The 27447-nt window shown below is 41.9% G+C and overlaps 1 protein-coding gene across 2 annotated transcripts in view; it reads left to right on the forward strand.

The window, feature by feature from the left end:
* LOC126458052 (CDK5RAP1-like protein) overlaps positions 1 to 27447 on the forward strand; it is a 129932-nt gene that overhangs the window by 39400 nt on the left and 63085 nt on the right. For both annotated transcript variants that reach the window (XR_007585565.1, XM_050094850.1), the window contains exons 4-5: positions 11379 to 11524; positions 21893 to 22107. Coding sequence is in view for 1 of the 2 variants with exons in the window: in XM_050094850.1 (XP_049950807.1) it covers positions 11379 to 11524; positions 21893 to 22107 (361 nt within the window). In the remaining variant the exon portion in view is untranslated. The remainder of the gene's footprint in view (positions 1 to 11378; positions 11525 to 21892; positions 22108 to 27447) is intronic.

Raw genomic sequence — 27447 nt, forward strand, 5'->3', positions numbered from 1 at the left:
TTCGCCGATGACATTATAATTCTGTCAGAGACAGCAAAGGACTTGGAAGAGCAGTTGAATGGAATGGACAGTGTCTTGAAAGGAGGATATAAGATGAACATCAACAAAAGCAAAATGAGGATAATGGAATGTAGTCGAGTTAAGTCAGGTGATGCTGAGGGAATTAGATTAGTAAATGAGACACTTAAAGTAGTAAAGGAGTTTTGCTATTTGGGGAGCAAAATAACTGATGATGGTCGAAGTAGAGAGGATATAAAATGTGGACTGGCAATGGCAAGGAAAGCATTTCTGAAGAAGAGAAATTTGTTAACATCGAGTATAGATTTAAGTGTCAGGAAGTCGTTTCTGAAAGTATTTGTATGGAGTGTAGCCATGTATGGAAGTGAAACATGGACGATAAATATTTTGGACAAGAAGAGAATAGAAGCTTTCGAAATGTGGTGCTACAGAAAAATGCTGAAGATTAGATGGGTAGACCACATAACTAATGAGGAAGTATTGGATAGGATTGGGGAGAAGAGAAGTTTGTGGCACAACTTGACCAGAAGAAGGGATCGGTTGGTAGGACATGTTCTGAGGCATCAAGGGATCACCAATTTAGTATTGGAGGGCAGCGTGGAGGGTAAAAATCGTAGAGGGAGACCAAGAGATGAATACACTAAGCAGATTCAGAAGGATGTAGGTTGCAGTAGGTACTGGGAGATGAAGCAGCTTGCACAGGATAGAGTAGCATGGAGAGCTGCATCAAACCAGTCTCAGGACTGAAGACCACACAACAACAACAGCACTGTGCTCCTAACATACTTTCTCACAAATTTCTTCTGCAAATTAAGCCCTCTCTAATTGCTATTCTCTTTCCTGGTACTCCTCATTACTATCAACTTTCTGTGGTTTATTCTCAATCTGCTTTCTTCACTCATTATACTGTTCATTCCATCAACAGGTCCTATAATTCTTCTTTGTTCCACGTAAGGTAGCAATGTCAATAGTGAATCTTATCATTGATATCCTTTCACTCTGCTTGGGCCATTCCTTCTTCAATTTATAGATCAAGCAGTGCGGATGAAAGACTGTACCCTTTTCTTTCACAACTTTTAACCTGATCTCTTCGTTCTTGGTATTCCATTCTTATTGTTCCCTCTTGGTTCTCGTTCAGATTGTAAATTTCCATCTTTTCCAATAGCTTACTGGTACTCCTTTTTTTTTTTCAGAATTTTGAACATCTTGCACAATCTTAGATTATTGAGTCCTTTTTCTAGGTCAACAAAACATTTGAGCATGCCTTGTTTTTCCATAAGTTATGCTTCCATTATCAGTCTCAACTTCCGAGCTTTTTCTTTGGTACCTATACTTTTCTGAAAACCATACCAATTGTCATCTAACAGATTCTCAGTTTTCTTTACCATTCTTGTGCATATTGTTGTGGTATATTGGTTACCACACTCATCCAAGGTTCTAGAAATTGCAAAGGTTACCTAACTCTTCTGTCTTATTTGAATGCAAGTCTTTTAGATTCTGTTAAACTCTATCCCCCAAGTCTTCCATATATATGCGTATTTCTTCTTATGTCACATCATCGGAATAGTTCTCCCTCTCATAGGGATCTTCAGTGTACGCTTCCTATGTATCCACTCTCTCCTCTGTGTTTAACAGTGAAATTCCCTTGCCACTTTAATCTTGACACACTTGATTTGAATTTTACTGAATGTTGTATGATTTTTCTGTATGCTGAAGCAGTCCTTCAGCTAACATTTCTTTTTGGATATCTACGTGTTTTGCTCATTGACTTCCCTCCACTTCCAGCTTATTTAATTCCTAAATGACTTACATTGCTATATTCCTGTCTTTCCCTGAACTTCCTTCCTTCTTTCATCAGTCAGTGGAAGTATTTATTCTGTTACCCAAGGTTTCTTTGCAGTTACAATCCTTGTACCTATGTCTACCTATCCAACTTCTATGATTGCCCATTTTATAGCTGTCCATTCCTCTTCAGCTGAGATGCATATTGTGGTATTCATTATCACAGCATCTACAGTCTTATAGAACTTCAAATGTAGCTCATCATTCTTTCGCACTATAGTATCCCATTTCTTTCAACTTTAATTCTTCCACATGATTCTTTTAAACTTCAGTCTAATCTTAATCACTACTATATTGTGATCCGAGTCTATAACTGCTCCTGGGTACACTGGGAAACCAGCTGCGTGTTTGCTATTTGGGTTTACATTGATTCTACATGAGGTGTGAAAAGCAGTGCTAAAATGGCCCTGATGTAAATCCCATGTTGGGTGACTATCCTCTCATCTAATTTAATCATTAAATTAATTGACCGATGTTCCCAACTAAAAATTGTGTTAGGAAATGTGTCTGTTAAGCGTGACTCTTTAACAGGTAAATGCTGTCCTAAAAATTTAAAATTACATTAAATGTAACACCAAATTAATCATGAATTTGTACAAGGAACAATCATGTATACTAAAGTAATCCAAACATGTAAATAGTCTTCACTTGATAGAGGTGTTGGCAAGACACAGCATGGAATCTTGTGTGCTACTCTACTATGGCAGGGAGCAGAAAGAGAACAGGTGAAATGTATAATATTGACAAACAAGTCGGTAATTGGATGCGGTTCCATGATATTAACTAAGTAGGCTAAGTAGTTCTATGGTTACCACTGCTGAGAAACCTCAATTTGAATTTTGGACGGCTGAAAAATCAATTGAAACCCTACAGGCCAGAGCTGCATACATTACTGAAAGTACAGCGCCAGGCAGCATGATGATGATGGCTGCTACCCATGATTGGCTCCACTACTTGGAGATGGGTTCCTCGTTGGAGACCGATTGAAGATTGAACATTAAGAAACAAAGTGTCTGTCCGGGTGGCCTGACAAGTGAAACTGCAAATGAAATTACTCTGCAGCAAGGGCACCAAAGTGAATGACTGATTCCTATGCCTGCCGGGAGCCACCTCCTCAAATTCTCTTCCGCCCTGCACCCAGGGAGCAACTGCTTGGCTCTGCTAGAACACAGTCAGTCATTGCCAATAAACAAAGCCTTCACCAATTATGGCCATACAACAAATTTGTCTAGACTCTTGATACCGTACTCCGTCAGCCTAGGCAACAGTACCATTCCTTCCTGCCACCTCCCTATGGTGACTACAAATGTGTGCTGACACAACTGTCAAGCAGCCTATCACAGCTTCCACCAGGACTTTACGGAGGAAGTTTTCTGGCGATGGGCACCTACACGGTATGATATTGGGGTACTAAGTGTGGTGCCATTCTGTCAGCTATCCCATGGAGCTCAGCGACCATTTCTCCAAAACGCCCCAAATAGTAGCACAGCTGTGGCACTGATTTGGCACATTCTTGCCCCAAACATGAGGCTTTTGTGAAAAAACTGCCCCAGCCATTGCAAAAATAGCAACTGCCTGTCAACTTGGCCCCTGAGACCCAACATCAAAAGAGAAAGGTGGCAGCTGTGGTTTGGTCAGCACTCTTGTCTGCGATTTCCAATGACCATATGTCCTTCTGACCATTTGCTGCCATTGTGAGTGACTGGCCTCCTCACAGTCCAAAAGTTCTCTTTCGTCTCCATGTGAAATGAACAGAATTATGATATGCATGCATCCTACTCCCTATCATGTACATACCGGCCCATAACATCTGATTACTTACTTTGGATGACAGTGTAATGTGGTAGGAAAATAAAATTAATTTGCATGTTTGTAAATTCAGATTTTAGAAATGCAAGATAGGCTGTTTTGATGACCCATAATAAGTGTATGAAGAGGCCACAGGGCCTGCTGTCTTGCACACCTTACAATCCAGTATCTGATGCATAGTCTGTGTCTGACCTTAACCCTCTAGCAGGCACACCTACATATAAAGTGTGCCAACCACAAATAACATTGTTGTGCGCCATTCCATTGTTCCTTTACAACTGCATGCCCCTACCTGTTCCTTCTGTATTACTTCAGCTGACACAGTGTGAAGTTGTGCTGTCATATGTCCAGGCCAGCAGCAGTAATATAAAATAAACAATGAGCTAGGTGAGAAAAAACTTACCATCCATGCAAGAAAATGACACAGATTACAAGCTGTTCACACAATCCCACTATGAGGTAGTTGTATACGAGATAATTAGCAGTCAGTAGATCGGTTGGTTGTGATCTAATGCAACTATGCTATTTAATGCTTCAAGTGTGTTGTTACTGTGGGGTATGTGACATCAGAGTGATATTGTTATAACCTTTAATCACCAGTAATTGCGTGGATATTCAAACACACTCACTTAGAAACAATAGCTGGTTACATGATAACAACTCAGTATCTCTTATTCGACTGCCGTGCCGTGACATGCGGCCGGCGCCGTTCGTAGCTAGGTGGCGCTCCCGCGCTCAGCTGAGACTCATGATGAGTGTCCGTGACAGACTGACATTTCCTACTCAGACCGTGTAGTTCTGCCGCCCAAGCCCGGTAGGATTTGATGGGGCTGTTACGACACCGGTAGAACGCCACGTGGGCGGCAACGACGTGGGTGTTTTTTTGGTAATAGTTAGACAATAAGTCACACATTTCTTGGAAGGACAGAGAGGCAGGTTCCCGCAGAGGGGCTAACTGAGATAGTAGCTGATAGATCCGTGGGGAAATCCAAGATGGAAATAACGACTTACACATAGGAGTGTCGACAACGCCGAAAGCCAAGAAGTGTTGCCGCAAATGCTTCTCATAATCCTCCCAGTCTTCAGCGGCCTCGTCGTAAGAAGGGAATGGAGGCGGAGAAGAGGAAGACAGATGATGAGTAAGCGACGTCGACAACGCATGAATAACAGCCGTCAGCTGTGTTTGTTGTTCAGTGAGCACTTGCATAAGCTGTTCCATGTCTGCCCCGTCACGAACACACAAATCCACAACACAGTGAAAATATTCGACCTTGTCGCCAAAGAGTGTTATAACCTTTAATCACCAATAATTGCGCGGATATTCAAACACACTCACTTAGAAACAATAGCTGGTTACATGATAACAACTCAGTATCTCTTATTCGACTGCCGTGCCGTGACATGCGGCCGGTGCCGTTCATAGCTAGGTGGCGCTCCCGCGCTCAGCCGAGTTGCGGAATGCCTCTATCGCCGTTTGCGCATACTGTCTGTTAAATGTTGTTGCATCGTCACAATACTTTCCCCCCTTAAAAAAAAAAAAAAAAAAAACACACACTCAGTTCCTTGGAGACATGGACAGCGCGGAGACATCCATGGCCTCTTGTGAGGCCCTGAGAAGATCCTGCGGAGAGACACGAGAGTATGGTCGAAAACGTCCAGGACGTGCGTGGAATGTGCCTCCTGGACGAGATGATGGGTGAAAACTCCGGAGCAGCATCCATAAGTGTCGTGGACCTGGGGGTGTGCTCCAGCAAGATGGGTCCCGGTGAAGGCGGCGTTGCGACTGGCGCCTGTTCCGGCGTACTCGGAAGTGGTAGCGACGTCGGCTGCATCAACACGTACGGTAGATTGGCAGCAGCGACAGGACTGGCTTCTCGGGCTGGTGGAGGCGAAGGAAGGGGCGGTGGCACCGGCGTGGCCACCACTCGTGGGCGCATCTGGTCGTAATGGCGAACAACCATGCCATCGTCCATACGTATTTCACAAAGCCGGCGGCCGCGAAGAGACTTGACCACCCCTGGAATCCATTTAGGGCGAGATGCATACCCTCGTGCCCACATGTTGGCGCCCACTGAGTATTTTCCCGCACTAGGGGACACAGCACAAGGCCTGACAGGGTGAAGCAGGTGCAGTAGAGTGCGCGGTTGGCGGCCAGGGCTGCGATCACCCAGAGGCGTCAAGCGATAAGAACTCAGAAATTACAGCAGAGCGTCATCTGTGGAAAAATCACTAAGGAATTTTTTCATCTGGCTTTTGAAAGTGTGGACAAGGCACTCTACCTCCCCATTCGATTGCGGATGGAAGGGCGGTGCTGTAACATGATGATTCCCTTGTCCAGTACAAAAATCACGGAAGGCCTGTGAAGAGAACTGAGGGCCATTGTCCATGACGATCATGGATGGAAGACCTTCTAGCGCAAAGATTTTGGACAAAGCCAGCGTCGTCGCCGCAGTGGTGGGCGACGGACATCAAACAACAAACGGAAACTTCGAGAAGGCGTCAATCAACTGTAGCCAATAAGTACCGAGGAAGGGGCCAGCAAAGTCAGCGTGCACCCGTTCCCATGGCTGCGCTGGATCAGGCCACTGAGAGGGCATTGTACGAGGTGCAGCCAGTTGTTGAGCACACTGACCACACGCAGCAACCCTGTGGGCGATGTCCGAATCAATACCGGGCCAATAAACGTGCCTGTGGGCCAGGGACTTAGTCCGAGAAATACCCCAATGGCCTTCATGCAACAGTTTGAGAACATCTTTGCGAAGAGAGGCTGGCACCATGACCCGTGGAGATGCGCCATCCGTGGCCAGAAGAACAACACCATCATGAACAGACAGACGAAGGCGCAAGGCATGGTCGGGGCCCATCGGCAATCGCGACAATGTGTCAGCGTTGGCGTGCTGGGCCATGGGGCGATAGTGAATCTCATAGTGAAAACGAGACATGTATAAGGCCCAATGTTGCAGGCGGTGAGCTGCCTTATCCGGAAGCGATGCCGATGGGCTGAACAGAGAGACCAGCAGCTTGTGATCGGTGCGAGGTGAAACTTAGAACCATACAAAAAAACGCTGAACGTTTTTAGAGCATAAATGATAGCGAGCGCCTCCTTTTCGAGTAGAGAGTAACGCCGTTGCGCATCGTTGAGGGTCTTGGAAGCATAGGCGATGGGTCGTTCCGACCCATCCTCATACCGATGGGCGAGAACAGCCCCTAGGCCATACTGTGACGCGTCAGTCGCCAGAACCAAGTGCTGATCCGGACGGAATGTGGCAAGACAAGGGGCCGACTGCAAATGAGCCTTCAGGCGGACAAAAGCGTGCTCACACTCGTCGGACCAACAGAAAGGGACATTTTTGCGTAACAGCTGATGCAGAGGATGAGCTACTGCCGCTGCGGATGGAATGAATTTGTGATAATAAGCAATCTTGCCTAGAAACGCCTGAAGTTCTTTGACCGTAGACGGCCGGGGTAGAGCGTTAATTGCCGCAACGTGCTGACGTAGAGGACGTATACCCTCACGGGACAAGTGGAAACCAAGATACACAATGGAGGGTTGGAAGAACTGTGACTTGTCCAGATTGCACCTCAACCCAGCTGAATGCAAAACCCAAAACAGTGAACGCAGATTGCAAAGGTGCTCCTCAGTGGAGGCCTCCGTGACAACAATGTCATCCAGATAGTTTATGCAGCCGGGAACGGAAGCCGTGAGCTGTTCCAAAAACCGCTGAAAAATGGCCAGCGCGCTAGCGACGCCAAATGGTAACCGCTGGTACTGATACAACCCACAAGGGGTGTTGATGATGTGAAATTCCTTGGAAGAAGCATTCAACGGCAACTGATGGTACGCCTCCGATAAATCAGGTTTGGAAAAGAACTGGCCCCCAGCGAGCTTGGTAAATAACTCCTCAGGACGGGGAAGAGGATAAGTGTCAATGAGGCTCTGAGCGTTGACAGTGGCTTTAAAATCATCACACAATCACAGACTCCCGTTTGGTTTAGAAACCACCACAATTGGCGATGCCCATTCGCTAGAGGTAACAGGAAGGAGAATCCCTGAAGCTGTTAACCTGTCTATCTCAGCCTTGACAGGTGCACGCAACGCCACTGGAATAGGGCGTGCCCGGAAAAACTTAGGGCGAGCTGTAGGTTTAAGAGTAATGTGGGATTCAAAATCCTTGGCACGACCCAGACCAGCAGAGAACACGGACGAAAATTCAGAACACAATCCATCCAGCTGTTGATACGGAATATCCTCAGATATGAGGTGCACATCATCATCAATGGAGAACCCGAACAACTGGAAAGCATCATAACCGAACAGGTTTTCAGTGCCCACATGATCCACCACATAAAATGTGAGGGGCCTAACAGCAGACTTGTAGGCAGTGGAAGCATCAAACTGGCCAATGATAGGAATTTTCTGTTTATTATAAGTTCTCAGATTTTGCATAACTGGAGACAAGGGAGGGGAGCCCAACTCCAAATACGTGTGAGAATTAATGAGAGTTACTGCAGAGCCAGTGTCCACTTGCATGCGAATGTCTTTATCCAGAACACGAACAGTAACAAACAACTTATTTGTTTGAGAAAGCACACAGTTAACATCCATGCCTGATGCCTCGTCCTCGTCGACAGGAACTTTAGGGGACTGACACACAGAAGCAATGTGGCCTTTTTTCCTACATGAGTTACACGTGGCCCAACGTTTTGGACACGCGGCCCTGTCATGCTGTACGAAACAATGTGGGCAAGAAGGAAGTGCGGAACGAACCTGCTTCTGTAGTTGCTGTTTTCGCTGCGAGCGTGCGGCCCAACGCGACGTTGTTTATGCAAGTGAACCGCCGCCACATCTTCGTTCTCCTGTGAAACAGGCAAATTGTCCGTGTCGAAAGTTGACTGTACAGCACCTACATCACACCACGCGTCTATTTGCGTGCCAGCAGTGTGAGACACTTCAAAGGATTGAGCGATGCTTAGAACTTCCGACAACGACGGGTTTGGCAGTTGTAGGGCACATTGCTGAACTTCTTTATCAGGAGCAAGCCGTAGAATAGCATCCCTAACAATTGAATCAGCATAAGACTCATGATGAGTGTCCGTGGCAAACTGACATTTCCTACTTAGACCGTGTAGTTCCGCCATGTAAGATTGATGGGGCTGTTTACGACACCGGTAGAACGCCACGCAGGTGGCAACGACGTGGGTGTTTTTTCGGTAATAGTTAGACAATAAGTCACACATTTCTTGGGAGGACAGAGAGGCAGGTTCCCGCAGAGGGGCTAACTGAGATAGCAGCTGATGAATCCGTGGGTAAATCCAAGATAGAAATAACGACTTACACATAGGAGTGTCGACAACGCCGAAAGCCAAGAAGTGTTGCCGCAAACGCTTCTCATAATCCTCCCAGTCTTCAGCGGCCTCGTCGTAAGGAGGGAATGGAGGTGGAGAAGAGGAAGACAGACAATGAGTAAGCGACGTCGACAACGCATGAATAGCAGCCGTCAGCTGTGTTTGTTGTGCCTGAATAGCAGCCGTCAGCTGTGTTTGTTGTTCAGTGAGCACTTGCATAAGCTGTTCCATGTCTGCCCTGTCACGAACACACAAATCCACAACACAGTGAAAATATCCGACCTTGTTGCCAAAAAGTGTTATAACCTTTAATCACCAATAATTGCGCGGATATTCAAACACACTCACTTAGAAACAATAGCTGGTTACATGATAACAACTCAGTATCTCTTATTCGACTGCCGTGCCGTGACATGCGGCCGGCGCCGTTCATAGCTAGGTGGCGCTCCCGCGCTCAGCCGAGTTGCGGAGCGCCTCTATCGCCGTTTGCGCGTACTGTCGTGGCGGCACTGTTAAATGTCGTGGCACTGTCACAACAGATATAATGAAAATTTATTTTATTATTGTTTAATTAAACAGCGATTTAGCTCATGTAATGTAAGTTTATATTATCACTGTTTAATTAAATGGAGGTTAAACTGTCATTTTGTTCATATGTGTTTATCTTGGTAACATAAAGACAGCTATTCTTTACATGTGTACAAAGTATGTTGCACATCCGTTTGAGGGTTAATGTAATCCATATGGAATCTCCTCAAATCTCTGGGTCAGTTTCAAACATATTTCTTGCTCTTTCCATTTTTGGAGAACTCATTTGGTCTTTTTCATTTCTGCTGCCAAGTCAATATTCTCCCATAACTCTGTCTTCTGCTCCTTCTCTTGCTATTGTGTTCCAGGCCCCCATGATTAATGACCAAAAGTCCTTATTTTCTTTCCATTTCACTTCACTGGTCCTCACAAAATCTAGATTTTGCCATCACATTTCCCTTTTCAGATTTTCAAGCTTCCCTACCACATTGCTCAAACATCAAACTTCTCACATCCTACACTCCAGCTTGAAGAATGTTACCTTTTCATTGGTTTTTCAGTCTTTTTTGCCATGGTTACCTCTCCCTTAGCAGTCCCATCCCATAGATCTGACTGAGGAACTAAACCTAAACATTTAGCCATTGGAGAGATTATCATGAAACTTTTTTAGTTACTAGCCACGTGCCCTGTGGATACACACCATGTGTCTTTAATGCCATCATTTCCATTGCCTTCTGCTTCCTCAGAACGGTGATCACTGTTGATTCTTTTGCATGTCAGAGACACTTTCCTGCCTCAAGGGAAGACCATTACTTTGGAGCTCTGTACACTTCTCTAGCCTCTTTCACAGAGTCATTGGCAGAACAAAGATGACTTCTCATATTGGAAGTCTTTGGCCACCATTGATGGTGATTTTTCTTCAAAATTTTAGCAGTGGCTAGGATCAAACTGAGGACTTGTGATGTGCTGTTCAGTAGTTCAAGATGCTGCCTCTAGGCCATGGGTGCCCTGCCTAATTATTCCTATCCTTTCCCAGTCCCCTGCTCTTCATAGTCTCTAAATGACCTTATCATTGATGGGACAAAATACTGTAATTTCCTATCTTCCTTGTTTCTTGCATCAAGACTCTCAGTTGACATTCCTAACATCCTATTTGTGTGATTAATATGAGTTGAACTGTGCAAACTGAGATCAGGAGTGGGATGGCAATCTTTCCAAAGATCACAATCCAGATATCTTTCTTTGTGCTCACTTTTGCAAAGTTCTTTCGTTTCATTGGCTTGTTCATGTTATGTTCTGTTGACACTTGGATGAAGAATATTTGAGAATCAGTTGCAAATAAGTAAATATATTACTCACCGCCTTTCATATACTATGCCAACTGCTGCATGTAACCAATGTGAAGTAGTAAACATATTTTGTGTGAGTGTGAAACCACTGCACTGACTAGTATACTTCCTCATACGGTGTTATTTTGAAAATGAGTTGCTGCTTTGTTATTGCTGTTATACCCTTCATCATGTTCACTTACTTCCTATTTACTGCTGTACTCTTAACATGTTAAAGCATTCTCTCTTTTATTTTTGGCATTCTACAATATTTTGTCCTTATTTTTGTAGCCCGTCAGGAAGTGCTCATAATGGTGCACTCATAATTGAGTGAATGTAATCTGTGCAAAGGTCTTTGCAAGCTGTTTGGTTGTCAACTTTACACATAGTTTTCCATCTTCTGTCCTTTACTCCCTGTTACTCAGTGTTCACCCCTTGATAAATTTATAAAAGTTGACTTTAATAGTTGGTAGTTAACAAGAATATTATTGATATTAAATTTTACAGATCTATAATGCGTGGCTGTGACAATATGTGTACCTACTGTATTGTTCCTTTCACAAGAGGAAGAGAACGATCACGGCCAGTGGATTCCATATTGGCTGAAGTGCGACAGTTATCTGAACAGGGTATCAAAGAAGTAACCCTCCTGGGTAAGACTTATTTTTAATTTGTATAACAATATCTGTATTAATAACTTAATTTTCACTAGTGTTAGGGCTGTGTACCATTCCTGCTGGTAGGTAACACATTTTTTTAATCAGAAAGAAAATGAACATTCGACTGAAAATACATTAAAAAGTGATGTGATTTAAGCCATCCATTCCACTCATATTGTACTCCTCCTCCTCCTCCTCCTCCTCCTCATCATCATCATCATCATCATCATCATCATCCCTTGTCCCTTCTTGGTGTCACATCAGTATATATCTTAATATGCAGTCTGTTTGTTGCAGGGCATTTACTTTCCACTAGATTTCTAACTGATGATGTCATAAGTTATTACTTTGATTAATTTCGTGCTGAAAAATAGTTACATATTGTTTGTGGTCTTTTATCAAATCCCTTAATGATTGATCTTGACATTTGCCTCTCTGGGGCTGTCTTATTTACCTTTTTAATATAGATCTAGCTTTTGCAAGTAGACGACAGCTATCTTTCTACATAAAATATTCTCCCATAGGCCATAGAATTGTTGCAAAACTATCTGCTAATACTTCACTCCTTCATGGTCATCTGATTCATTATGTTTTATAATTAGATCCTCCAACCATTCTTTGCTTGTGCCAACAACTACTATGATGTCCCAGCTGGCAAGCAAGAAAACAGCACCAATATGTGGAAAAGACAAGTAATCAAATTAATAGTGGCTATGCAAACCAAATTGTATTGACATCTTTAGTACAGAAACGAGTGTATAATAATAATGGCCAAAAAAGGAACAAGAATTAAATCCAAATGGGGTAGTCACATATCTTAAAAAAGCAAAGAAAACGATCACTACCCTCACTCCATCTAATTGTTATGTTTAATGAATACTTAATACAATGACAAATACCCTCCATGTGGAAAGAAGCTTAGTTTATTACCGTTAAAGGAGGTGGTGATACAGGCGGCGTAGTAGCACATGCTGATTTTCCTATTAATCATACAGAAAGAGTTTCAGGGGTAACTGTTATTTAAAACTCTGTCTGAAATCAGCATTTATGGAAATGACAAAAAAAGTGAAGCACCCAGAAGGGAAGGTGGAAACCAAATGAAACTTTACAGATTGAGAGTGTATGTGATGTTATTTCAGTGATTACAAAATTGAGTCACATTTATAAAGAACTTGGCTTTATGAGCCCGCTTATCACTATGATGTTGCACACCTTCAGGTGTGAACGCCTGCACAAACTTGGTTCTACATCTACATCTACATTTATACTCCGCAAGCCACCTAACGGTGTGTGGCGGAGGGCACTTTACGTGCCACTATCATTACCTCCCTTTCCTGTTCCAGTCGCGTATGGTTCGCGGGAAGAACAACTGTCTGAAAGCCTCCGTGTGCGCTCTAATCTCTCTAATTTTACATTCGTGATCTCCTCGGGAGGTATAAGTAGGTGGAAGCAATATATTCGATACCTCATCCTGAAACGCACCCTCTCGAAACCTGGCGAGCAAGCTACACCGCGATGCAGAGCGCCTCTCTTGCAGAGTCTGCCACTTGAGTTTATTAAACATCTCCGTAACGCTATCACGGTTACCAAATAACCCTGTGATGAAACGCGCCGCTCTTCTTTGGATCTTCTCTATCTCCTCCGTCAAACCGATCTGGTACGGATCCCACACTGATGTGCAATACTCAAGTATAGGTCGAACGAGTGTTTTGTAAGCCACCTCCTTTGTTGATGGACTACATTTTCTAAGCACTCTCCCAGTGAATCTCAACCTGGTACCCGCCTTACCAACAATTAGTTTTATGTGATCATTCCACTTCACATCATTCCGCATGCATACTCCCAGATATTTTACAGAAGTAACTGCTACCAGTGTTTGTTCCGCTATCATATAATCATACAATAAAGGATCCTTCTTTCTATGTATTCGCAATACATTACATTTGTCTATGTTAAGGGACAGTTGCCACTCCCTGCACCAAGTGCCTCTCCGCTGCAGATCTTCCTGCATTTCGCTACAATTTTCTAATGCTGCAACTTCTCTGTATACTACAGCATCATTCGCAAAAAGCCACATGGAACTTCCGACACTATCTACTAGGTCATTTATATATATTGTGAAAAGCAATGGTCCCATAACACTCCCCTGTGGCACGCCAGAGGTTACTTTAACGTCTGTAGACGTCTCTCCATTGATAACAACATGCTGTGTTCTGTTTGCTAAAAACTCTTTAATCCAGCTACACAGCTGGTCTGATATTCCGTAGGCTCTTACTTTGTTTATCAGGCGACAGTGCGGAACTGTATCGAACGCCTTCCAGAAGTCGAGAAAAATAGCATCTACCTGGGAGCCTGTATCTAATATTTTCTGGGTCTCATGAACAAATAAAGCGAGTTGGGTCTCACACGATCGCCGCTTCCGGAATCCATGTTGATTCCTACAGAGTAGATTCTGGGTTTACAAAAACGACATGATACACGAGCAAAAAACATGTCCTAAAATTCTACAACAGATCAACGTCAGAGATATAGGTCTATAGTTTTGCGCATCTGCTCGACGACCCTTCTTGAAGACTGGGACGACCTGTGCTCTTTTCCAATCATTTGGAACCCTCCGTTCCTCTAGAGACTTGCGGTACACGGCTGTTAGAAGGGGGGGCAAGTTCTTTCGCGTACTCTGTGTAGAATCGAATTGGTATCCCGTCAGGTCCAGTGGACTTTCCTCTATTGAGTGATTCCAGTTGCTTTTCTATTCCTTGGACACTTATTTCGATGTCAGCCATTTTTTCGTTTGTGCGAGGATTTAGAGAAGGAACTGCAGTGCGGTCTTCCTCTGTAAAACAGCTTTGGAAAAAGGTGTTTAGTATTTCAGTTTTACGCGTGTCATCCTCTGTTTCAGTGCCATCATCATCCCGTAGTGTCTGGATATGCTGTTTCGAGCCACTTACTGATTTAACGTAAGACCAGAACTTCCTAGGATTTTCTGTCAAGTCGGTACATAGAATTTTACTTTCAAATTCACTGAACACTTCACGCATAGCCCTCCTTACGCTAACTATGACATCGTTTAGCTTCTGTTTGTCTGAGAGGTTTTGGCTGCGTTTAAACTTGGAGTGAAGCTCTCTTTGCTTTCGCAGTAGTTTCCTAACTTTGTTGTTGTACCACGGTGGGTTTTTCCCGTCCCTCACAGTTTTACTCGGCACGTACCTGTCTAAAACGCATTTTACGATTGCCTTGAACTTTTTCCATAAACACTCAACATTGTCAGTGTCGGAACAGCAATTTTCGTTTTGATCTGTTAGGTAGTCTGAAATCTGCCTTCTATTACTCTTGCTAAACAGATAAACCTTCCTCCCTTTTTTTATATTCCTATTAACTTCCATATTCAGGGATGCTGCAACGGCCTTATGATAACTGATTCCCTGTTCTGCACTTAAAGAGTCGAAAAGTTCGGGTCTGTTTGTTATCAGTAGGTCCAAGATGTTACCTCCACGAGTCGGTTCTCTGTTTAATTGCTCGAGGTAATTTTCGGATAGTGCTCTCAGTATAATGTCACTCGATGCTCTGTCCCTACCACCCGTCCTAAACATCTGAGTGTCCCAGTCTATATCTGGTAAATTGAAATCTCCACCTAAGACTATAACATGCTGAGAAAATTTATGTGAAATGTATTCCAAATTTTCTCTCAGTTGTTCTGCCACTAATGATGCTGAGTTGGGAGATCGGTAAAATGAGCCAAGTATTAACCTAGCTCGGTTGTTGAGTGTAACCTCCACCCATAATAATTCACAGGAACTATCCACTTCTACTTCACTACAGGATAAACTACTACTAACAGCGACGAACACTCCACCACCGGTTGCATGCAATCTATCCTTTCTAAACACCGTCTGTACCTTTGTAAAAATTTCGGCAGAATTTATCTCTGGCTTAAGCCAGCTCTCTGTACCTATAACGATTTCAGCTTCGGTTCTTTCTATCAGCGCTTGAAGTTCTGGTACTTTACCAACGCAGCTTTGACAGTTGACAATTACAATACCAATTGCTGCTTGGTCCCCGCATGTCCTGACTTTGCCCTGCACACGTTGAGGCTGTTGCCCTCTCTGTACTTGCCCAAGGCCATCTAACCTAAAAAACCGCCCAGCCCACGCCACACAACCCCTGCTACCCATGTAGCTGCTTGTTGCGTGTAGTGGACTCCTGACCTATCCAGCGGAACCCGAAACCCCACCACCCTATGGCGCAAGTCGAGGAATCTGCAGCCCACATGGTCGCAGAACCGTCTCAGCCTCTGATTCAGACCCTCCACTCGGCTCTGTACCAAAGGTCCGCAGTCAGTCCTGTCGACGATGCTGCAGATGGTGAGCTCTGCTTTCATCCCGCTAGCGAGACTGGCAGTCTTCACCAAATCAGATAGCCGCCGGAAGCCAGAGAGGATTTCCTCCAATCCATAGCGACACACATCATTGGTGCCGACATGAGCGACCACCTGCAGATGGGTGCACCCTGTACCCTTCATGGCATCCGGAAGGACCCTTTCCACATCTGGAATGACTCCCCCCGGTATGCACACGGAGTGCACATTGGTTTTCTTCCCCTCTCTTGCTCCCATTTCCCTAAGGGGCCCCATTACGCGCCTGATGTTGGAGCTCCCAACTACCAGTAAGCCCACCCTCTGCGACCGCCCGGATCTTGCAGACTGAGGGGCAACCTCTGGAACAGGACAAGCAGCCATGTCAGGCCGAAGATCAGTATCAGCCTGAGACAGAGCCTGAAACCGGTTCGTCAGACAAACTGGAGAGGCCTTCCGTTCAGCCCTCTGGAATGTCTTTCGCCCCCTGCCACACCTTGAGACGACCTCCCACTCTACCGCAGATGAGGGATCAGCCTCAATGCGGGCAATATCCCGGGCAACCACAGTCGTAGTCCGATCGGGGGATGCGTGGGACGAGCTGGCCATCCCCGACAAACCCCCATCCGGACCCCCACAGTGATGCCCATTGGCAACAGCCTCAAGCTGTGTGACCGAAGCCAACACTGCCTGAAGCTGGGAGCGAAGGGATGCCAACTCAGCCTGCATCTGAACACAGCAGTTGCAGTCCCTATCCATGCTAAAAACTGTTTTGCAAAGAACGTCTGAACTAATCTACAGAGAGCGCATACAAATCGACAAAATTTAAACGGTTATTCAAATACAAGATTGCCTAGTAAATGCAGTAATGCTGCTACTTGTGCACTGCTAGCACTGCTCGGCGGCGGAAGGAGACTATGCGAATTTACGCTATTCAGGTACTAAAACGCGATGCTACAACTCTCAAATACTATAATACGCCTGAAATTTATGAATTAAACAATGCAAGTACCAAAAAAACGCAAAGAAATTAAGAACTAAACTATGTAACAAATGAGTGAGCTATGAGTATATGACTTGCTGCTGCAGCTGCTTATCCAACGGCGGCAGGGAGCACACTGACTGTGACCAACCGACACTGGCCGTTCAAAACAAAAACAGAAGACAAACGACTACGCGAATTTACACTATTCAGGTAGTAAAACGCGATGCTACAACTCTCAAATACTATAATACGCCCGAAATTTATGAATTAAAAAATGCAAGTACCAAAAACACGCAAAGAAATTAAGAATTAACATTGCGGAGACATGGCTTAGCCACAGCCTGGGAGGCGTTTCCAGAATGAGATTTTCACTCTGCAGCGGAGTGTGTGCTGATATGAAACTTTCTTTCAGGAGCGCTAGTTCTTCAAGTTTCGCAGGAGAGCTTCTGTAAAGTTTCGAAGGTAGGAGACGAGATACTGGCAGAAGTAAAGCTGTGAGGACCGGGCATGACTTGTGCTTCAGTAGCTCAGATGGTAGAGCACTTGCCCACGAAAGGCAAAGGTCCCGAGTTCGAGTCTTGGTCGGGCACACAGTTTTAATCTGCCAGGAAGTTTCAATGAAAACAGTGTTATGCCATTCATCAGCTGTCCATTCTTCCTTGTCACAGCACCAGTCCAAATGCAGCTGTTTGTGTTGTTGTGTTTATGGCACCATTTGTATGGGAATGTAATTCCCTAGTCTGGATGCTGCTAGTTTTCAGCCAGTGGTGCAGGATGACACAGAATGTTGCAGAGAATCCAGTACTTATTCGCAGGTAGCTGGCATAGATTTGAAAGGGTTATGGTGTGTTTGGTGGTCAGTATGTTTGATCCTCCCTTTTGATTGTCAGACAAGATCAATTGGAACCTTGACAACAAGTGTGTGTGCCCCCACATTCTCATACAGTCCAACATCAGGTCACTATCACATCTGAATGCCACATGAATCTCTATGTTGCATAATTCAATGAGACAGCTAAATGGAACCCAAAATGTGGCCCCTTTCAAACTCTCTCGCTATCTCACATGATTACTCAGCATATCTGTGTTCATCACAGTGATGTCTCAGTATCTGACACTGTTAACGTACTTTGTATGTCCACTAGGCCTGGTGACAATGCTAAGCATGAATGACACTAATGCATCTGGTGCCATTCTACGTGTCACAGAGAATTGCAACTGTAATGTTTTAGACACCTGCCAAAGATGTGTACATGTACGAAGTTATATGGACATCTGACGACTTCTTCTATGTGCTTTGCTTTTTTGGTCAGCCAGTGTATATTAAGATCCTTTCATTTGTCAAGAAGTGCCAAGATGCTTATTTAATGTCCTGAGCAATTACAGCTCTAGTAGATCATTGTATTTGGCTACCCCAAAACAACTTTCAACCTGCAATACAACAAAGAATGGGTCACAAGCTCAACAGCACAATCTGTTTTCTGTGGCCCAGTGTCAGAGCAGGAGAAAACACATATATTAAGATTAAAGAAATGTGCAAGCTTTTGGAGCCAATGACTCCTTTTTCTATCAGAAGGGTTGATGGGGGAACAAGGAGGGATGCAGGAAGACAGTCTTTCCTTCTCATCCCGTCTGGTAAGTCTTCTCTGACCCGGTGTTCTGGGTGACTTTTTCAAACTCTCCCCATTTCCTAAACTTCACCAGTCCTTTTCCTTCATCTCTCTTCATTCCCCTTCAACTCTCCTGCTGAAGGGAGTCTGTTGGTAGAAGAAGCCACTGGCTCCAAAAGCTTGCACATTTCTTTTACATGTATATGTGTTATCTCTTGCCACTATTTGGTTAGGAGATTTTTTATGTATCTAGTTGTATTATATTTTAAAAAATTGACCCTCTGCACCCTATTTAATTGCTACTCACTTAAAGCTCATGTTGAATGTGACAGGCAATAAGGGTTTGTACCATATATTAGTTTTAGAGTTCTCAAATACACGAAGCCATACTCGTAAGTTTTCTAATGCACTCACAAAGGTTATCACCACATAATTCTGAACTCAAATGCAGATAAGCCACTGTGTAAATTGAGTAATAGTTCTCTTAGACTGCAGATCAAATGGTTAATATGGTCACTGTAGCTATATCGGCATGTCAGGATCATGAACTGTTCATCACACACTGTAAATTTGCAATCAAGTTCAGCATAAAAATTCAGATATAAACACCTTTTACGTAATGTTCCTACCATAGTATCCTATATAATACTGAGACAAAATTAAAATCTTACCTTGTTTCCTGGTCATGAGTTTAGTAACCCCGCTGGATGTATTGATATTCGTAACATTGTGCACATCTGGCTAGGACCAATATCTCAGGCATGTCATGTGAAATTCTCTAGTAGGCCAGTAGAAGGCCCAGTGGTTGGCTCACCCTTAAATGTTCCTTCACTACCAGCTTCATCTCCAGCTGCTGCCAACTGTTGTTGTTGTTGTTGTGGTCTTCAATCCTGAGACTGGTTTGATGCAGCTCTCCATGCTACTCTATCCTGTGCAAACTTCTTCATCTCCCAGTACCTACTGCAACCTACATCCTTCTGAATGTGCTTGGTGTATTCATCTCTTGGTCTCCCTCTACGATTTTTACCCTCCATGCTGCCCTTCAATACTAAATTGGTGATCCCTTGATGCCTCAGAACATGTCCTACCAACCGATCCCTTCTTCTAGTCAAGTTGTGCCACAAACTTCTCTTCTCCCCAATCCTATTCAATACTTCCTCATTAGTTATGCGGTCTACCCATCTAATCTTCAGCATTTTTCTGTAGCACCACATTTCGAAAGCTTCTATTCTCTTCTTGTCCAAACTATTTATCGTCCATGTTTCACTTCCATATATGGCTACACTCCATACAAATACTTTCAGAAACGACTTCCTGACACTTAAATCTATACTCGATGTTAACAAATTTCTCTTCTTCAGAAATGCTTTCCTTGCCATTGCCAGTCTACATTTTATATCCTCTCTACTTCGACCTTCATCAGTTATTTTGCTCCCCAAATAGCAAAACTCCTTTACTTCTTTAAGTGTCTCATTTCCTAATCTAATACCCTCAGCATCACCCGACTTAATTCAACTACATTCCATTATCCTTGTTTTGCTTTTGTTAATGTTCATCTTATACCCTCCTTTCAAGACGCTATCCATTCCATTCAACTGCTCTTCCAAGTCCTTTGCTGTCTCTGACAGAATTACAATGTCATCGGTGAACCTCAAAGTTTTTATTTCTTCTCCATGGAATTTAATACCTACTCCAAATTTTTCTTTTGTTTCCTTCACTGCTTGCTCGATATAGAGATTGAATAACATCGGGGAGAGGCTACAATCCTGTCTCACTCCCTTCCCAACCATCGCTTCCCTCTGATGTCCCTCGACTCTTATAACTGCCATCTGGTTTCTGTACAAATTGTAAATAGCTTTTCGCTCCCTGTATTTTACCCCTGCCACCTTCAGAATTTGAAAGAGAGTATTCCAGTCAACATTGTCAAAAGCTTTCTCTAAGTCTACAAATGCTAGAAACGTAGGTTTGCCTATCCTTAATCTTTCTTCTAAGATAAGTCGTAGGGTCAGTATTGCCTCATGTGTTCCGATACTTGGACTATAAGACTTGTATTTGGACAGTGACTGCCATAATTTCCAATTTATTGCATGACTAGAGGGATCTGCACTCAGTGAACTGGTATAACATCTACGTATAGTGCCATTTGATGAGGGGGACGGGGTGCTGTCCACCACGATATGACTTATTTAGTACTGTGGTTGATATTATAGTTGCAATACATGTATACAAAAAGCTAGCCCTGCAAGGACTTCAGTGGTTATACATGACTTTCTCTTCTTATGAAACTGCAATGCATCGTTCCTCATTGTCAAGGTGTACAGTGCTGTACAAAGACCTATTTGTAAAATGGAGAACAATGTAGACTGAAATTTCTACAAAAAATTCTGGCAAGAGCCTGCCTAACCCAAAGAGAAGCATACAATTGGATGTCATATCATTACAGTGAAGATGAAGGACTGCATATAATTATATTGTAATGTTGCACGAACACAATATTAGAATCCCCACCAACCAACTTTTAATTCTGTTTCACATACAGGAAAATACAGACACAGTGAGGAGCATCGTAATAAGAAGAAGCACACTGAATCATGGATTACATTGACATACTGCCTAACACTAAAACATTAGAGCGACCAGGGATCTAGCCCACTGCCTGTGCAGAGTGAGCCTCTTTTGGTCATTTGTGAAGGTGTGCGCTGTTTAATTATACACCCTGACTGTCTAGGATTACACCAAATTAGGCTACATTTATAAGTTACATTGACATGAAATATATAATGTGTTAGAGAGTGTCATGGAAAGGTCATGCATTGCTTCTTATTGAATAAAAAAGGAGATTATTGTATAGAGAAAACATTGCTTAGCCAGTTCCATATAATCAGTTGTATTACAGACAGAAGAGCCAGAGTCTCTTTTACCAAATGTTCATCGCTGCTTAAATTGAAACAACTGGAACAGGCCTTTCAGGAATGCAAAGAAAAGGCTGTGAAACTCTTACTTTTTACAACCACTGCAGTTTTATTTGCAGCATGAGTACACAACATGAGAGGTACTGAGGATGAACAAAGATATATAAATGGAGAAGGAATGAATGCGCATGCATGAGAAATGAGGGAATCAGAAAATGGAATGAGAGAGGTAAGCAATTTGAGAAAAGGAAGGAAAAGATGCTTCAAAATAAGAAGATAAGAAGTGAGGTAGTAAATCCAGGATATTTGTGAAAAGCTAGAATGTGTGTGATGACGTTTCCAAGTGTCTTGAATCATGAATCATTCACCAAAGACACTGGTTTTAGTTCATATATTGATGATTTGTCGAGGGATGAACTGACTTAATGTCTAATTAGTTCAGAGTTATAGATGTAGCCTTATGTTATAAGACTGTACACCTTGCTTCGTGCTTTTAATGAACAGGTCAGAATGTGAACAGCTACCGTGATATGTCAGCAATTGATCATTATGGTGGTATACCTGATGAAGAAACACATCTTGCAAAGGGGTTTCGCACAGTCTACAAGAACAAGAGAGGAGGGCTCAGGTTTGCCGATCTGCTGGATAAGATTTCTCTTGTTAATCCTGAAATGAGAATACGATTTACTTCTCCACATCCCAAGGATTTTCCTGATGAGGTAATGTACATATGACATAAATCAATATGAATAATTTGTGCATGTTGCATAATGGAAGTGAAATTAAAAAATAAAATATTGAACTTCGTGATGTGTAAGTCAGATGTATGACATTTGTTTATAAGGCATTTTATGCAAGAGGAGCAACTGAAATAAGATGTTTTTATTAATCACAACGAATGTGAGATATTCACCCTCATCCTCAGCTGCTAATTCACAGATACTTCATGTTTATTTCTCTCTGTTATGCTTAGTACCAGCTGTAAAGGAATTGAAACTTTTAATCAGTTAACAAATACAATTTTTTACACTCCCATACCAACTGTTGAAATTTTGTTAGAGGCAATATAAATAATTGCATTTCACATAGAGAAAATCTACTGACCAGTTTGCAGCAAATGGATACATAAGTAAAAATACAAAACATGAGACTAAGTCACAAGATATCACTCTGTTCATTGACTGTACGGCTTAGTATACACCCCAGCTGCCAGGTGACACTTTCTCTTTGCTCAAGCAAGGTTTCAGCATCATCACACTGCATCGTATGTACCAAAGAAGAACTGCGGTGCGTACTCTGCTCTGGGTGATTTTTTTTTTAAATAGTGTTCTGTGAACAGGAATTTCTATAAGAGCTCCAGTATAATATAGGACAAAAATAGATTTTTATCAACATTCTATTATTCATTTTAATCAATTGTTTACTCCGTTTTATCTAAGTAACCCTCCATGTATAGAATGTGTTGCATAACAGATACTCCTTAACTTCCTTTTTGAAATAAGTTCATTTTATTAATCTCTTTAATCTCTATGGAAATTTTATTGTGTAGTATTATTTTTCCATAGAAAATGGTGTTTTGAATTTTAACTTTACTCTTTCTCTGTCAGTTTGAATGATCTTTACAATGAGCTTAAGTACTATTTTTGGTTACGGTAATATTCTTATGGTTCTGTTCTGTAGTTTGAGCACTGTGTTCATATTTTATGGATTTTGTTCCCCAGAAAAGAATTCCATAGCTAAGAACTGAGTTTACATACAAATAGTATGTAACTGAAAGACACTAGCTGTTGCATACTGATGACAGGACTCTTAAGGGCATAACATGCTGATGAGATACAGTTTTCAAATATCTTTGTGTGTTCACACCATATCAACTAAGAATGAATATTCATTACCAGAAATTTTGTGTAGTTATGCATTCTATTTAACTTAACAGTGTCACTTCCCGTAACGTGAGGTCTGCATCGAACTAAGATACCACGGACACTGGTAATTGTTCTTCGCAGTTATGTGCTGCTGCTACTGCCACTGCCACTGCCACCACTCACTGCATCAGCTGCAACAGGAACAGAGTGGTGCAAGGGGTAATGGGCAACACATATAGGACACTGGTGTAGACAGAGCAGCAGTCATCACCTGAAGGTGACAGTGGGTCTGTCTGCTGGTACATCATGGATAATTTGTGGCATGGCCTGGATGGCCACTCAAATTATATAAGTTAGAAATGTGCTGGGAAAACATCAGGTCACACTATAAGGAACATCAATGATGTACATTGGGAACAGTATTGGTCATAATATACTATCCTGAGAAATTCCTAGGTTAATATATTTTAATTCTGGTAAGTGTTTTATGGAAAGGTTAAGCTGATTTGCAGTATGTGGTATCTCTACTCTTTGTGCCCTACCTTCTAGGTACAACTGGAACCAGTCATAAGTTACATCTATATCTGTAATGATACTAGCTGATTTAGTAGAATCATATGATCAACAGTATCAGAAACCTTAGAAAGATTTAAACATGTGCATGTAAAACACTCATCTTCGTCAAGAGTGTGAAATACCATTTTGTGAGTTGTGCTGTTGCTGATTCTGTACTTCTGTCACTTTGGAATCGAACCTGTGATTCACTTAGAATGTTGTATTTGTTCAAGTAATTCAGTAATTTATCTTTTGTGATGATTCTATTATTTTCGAGAATGGTGACAGCTGGGAAAGGGGCTGGTAGTTTTCTATGTCTTCTGTATTACCTTTCCTTAGCAAGAGTGACAACTCTTGCTTGTTTTAAATGCTGTGGATATTTCCTCATGTGAATGACTCATTTATTATTTTTGTTGAGGGAGCTTGTATATTCCGTATGTATTCTTTCAGCACACATGTCGATATTTCATTTAAGCCTACTGACTTCTTATTTTGTAGGCTTTGTGCCATTTTACTGACTTCATATTTTGTGGTTGGTTGTAATTTCTCTGCAGTACTTGAAAAATGTTCATTTACATAGTTTGCTAGGTTATTGCTTTATCCTCCCATACCAGTACATTGTTTTGCTTTTGTCTCTCCTGTTTCCTGTTTAATGTCATCCCAGGCTGCTTTCTCTTATTCTCTGCAGTGTTTATTATCTTGTCATTAAATGACATTTTTACATCAGTCAGCACCATCCCATAAATTTTTTTGTATCTATGATAGAAATTCAAGAACTGTGGCTAATTGTAACCCTTTTTCTTGGAACTAAGGTATTTGAGGGTTCGGGAGGATTTGCTAATGCCTGCTGTTGTCCATTTGGTAAACTTACAAGACATTTTCAAAGGTGAGTGTCACTGAACTGTGATACTTACCTTTGAAAATGTCTTTCCTGAGTTCAGTTTGAATAATGTTGAGAATTCAGAGAATTTCCCTTTTACATTAGCTTCTCTATATCTTTTATCTGCACTTTGGTTTGCTGGTTCTCTGGAAAAAATTTTGTATTCAGATTTATGATAAATATGTTTTGTAGGTCTGCTGTTTAGGCATTTGATCACTTGGTCGATTAATGGTGCAGTCATTGTAGTAAACGTTGTTGCACTGCTTATCAACGGGTACATGCTAAAACTCACAAGAATATTTCTGAGGACATTACTAGTTTCATTTACGATATTTATGTTTGTGCTTATTTCTCCACACAATATTACATTTACAAGCTGTGACATGGTCGCAAGTGGAAGAGTGATCTGAAAATGTAGAATAAATTTATTTATTTCACATCTATGATCACAAATTTGTGGTCCTCACAGAAGCGATTCTGGTTACCAATGACCGTCTTCAGATCTGCTACAAATCGCAAATACAACTAGTGGGTGTCTACAGCTTAAAACAATAAAATAGACCATGAAGAAAAGTATTCCTGAGATACATGTGAAAATTATGTGCTTTCAATGTGATGAGGCATACCTGCTTTATAAAAAACATGGTCCAATATATAATAATAACAATAATAAAGATTTTATTATCTTTAGGCCATTACAGCAATTGACAACGTCAAAAGAAGTTACAATTTATAATACAGTGTGATAAGGTATTGACTACTGAAATATTTTAGCTTATATTACAATAAATGTACAGTGGGTCATCTGTTGGATTACTGCATTTTACAGTTGAAGAATTCATTGATATCATAGAACGGGTGGGCAATAAACCATTCATGCAGTCTTTCTTTGAATGTATGTTCAGGAAGATCCTGTATGGCGCGTGGCAGCTTATTAAATAGTTTGTGCCCTGTGACTTCATAGCTATTTATTGATTTTGATAGTCTGTGGTAAGGTGTGTATATGTGTTTGATGCTTCTTGTGTTGTAACAATGTACATTTTCTCTACGTTTCACATCTTGTAGGTTTTTCTTCGTAAAGATTAAGACATTGTATACATAGAGGTTTATTACAGTCATAATTTTTTGTTTGGTAAATAAGGGTTTGCAGTGAGCCTTATGTGAAGAATTTGTAATTATCCTAATGGCTTTCTTCTGCAATAATAGGATGTCATGTATATGACTACAGTTATCCCACAAGATAATGCCATAGGATATTATACTCTGGAAAAATGCAAAATAAGATGATCTGATGTATGTTTCAGGTACACAATTTCTGAGTTGTCTTAATAAATAAATTACTCTAGATAGTTTACTACTAATATAGTTTACATGTTGGCCCCAGGATAACTTTTCGTCTAAATAAACTCCCAGGAATTTAACAGAACTAGGGTCATCAGATAGTGGCTTGTCTCTTAGAGTGAAGATTATCTGCTGAGTTTTATTTTCATTTAGCAGGAAACCATTTGCTCTGAACCAATATGCTGCATTAGTGAGTGTATTTTCAGCGCAGCTTTTAAGATCATTAAGATTGTTACTGCTATGAAGAAAAGTCATATCATCTGCATACACAATACAGTGGTGGATCTAATAAACGAGGGGAGGTCATTGATCATTATCAGAAACAGGAAGGGCCCCAGTACGGATCCCTGAGGCACACCTACTTTAACATTTTCTATGTTTGACATTTCCTTACCAACACAAGCTACCTGTTTACGGTTGTTGAGGTAAGCTTTTAATAGTCTGAGACTGTTTCCTTTGATGCCGTAGAATTCTAGTTTCTGTAGTAGTGGCATGTGCTCAACACAGTCGAAGGCCTTGCTTAGGTCACAGAATGAGACCTGAGCAAAGCCTTTGTTCTCAAAAACTTTGAGGATGTAACTGACTACCGTGTTGATTGCATCAATGGTTGACAGATTCTTCCTAAACCCGTATTGTGTAGCATTAATTATTCCTAGATTCTCAAAGTGAGATGATAATTGTTGGTACATGATGCATTCTATTACCTTGGAGAATGCGGGTACTATTGAAATAGGCCTGTAACTAGATGGAGAGTTTTTATCTCCCTTTTTGTATACTAGGACGACCCTAGGCAGTTTTAACTCATCAGGAAAATATCCCTCAAGTAAGCACTTGTTTATGCAATGGGTTAAAGGGTACAGAATGCAATCACACACTTTTTTTAGCAGATTGCATGATATGCCATATATATCTAAGCTATCAGATGATTTCAGTTGTTTTATGACCCCTTGTACATATCTAGGCGTTACTTCGGAGAAGGTTAGCATGCTTGTATTTAGTGACTGTCTACCCCAATTTTGGGAGAGTAACTCAGATGGACTAATGTCTGGTCTGATAATTGCGTCTCCTATTTCTTTCGCTGAATTAATAAAAAACTCATTGAGTGTTTGTAGTGGGATATTAATTTTGTCTTTTTTAGTATCTGTGGCAGCACTGTTAATTACTTTCCAAGCGGTTTTGCATTTATTGGTGGAATTATGTATGCTGTTGGCATTGTAGGTTTTTTTTGGCCTGCGGGATGGCTTTTTTGTATTCATTCCTGCATTCCACATAGGCTGATTTGGCACAGTCAGACTTCATACTATTGTATATGTTGTACAGTAACAAAACTTGTTTCTTTAGATCTGTCAGCTGTTTAGTGTACCATATATTTCGTCTGTTTTGAGATCTGGATTTGTGGCTGCTGTCCATTATTTTGA

Source organism: Schistocerca serialis, chromosome 2, assembly GCF_023864345.2.
Source record: "Schistocerca serialis cubense isolate TAMUIC-IGC-003099 chromosome 2, iqSchSeri2.2, whole genome shotgun sequence".
NCBI classification, from domain to species: domain Eukaryota; kingdom Metazoa; phylum Arthropoda; class Insecta; order Orthoptera; family Acrididae; genus Schistocerca; species Schistocerca serialis.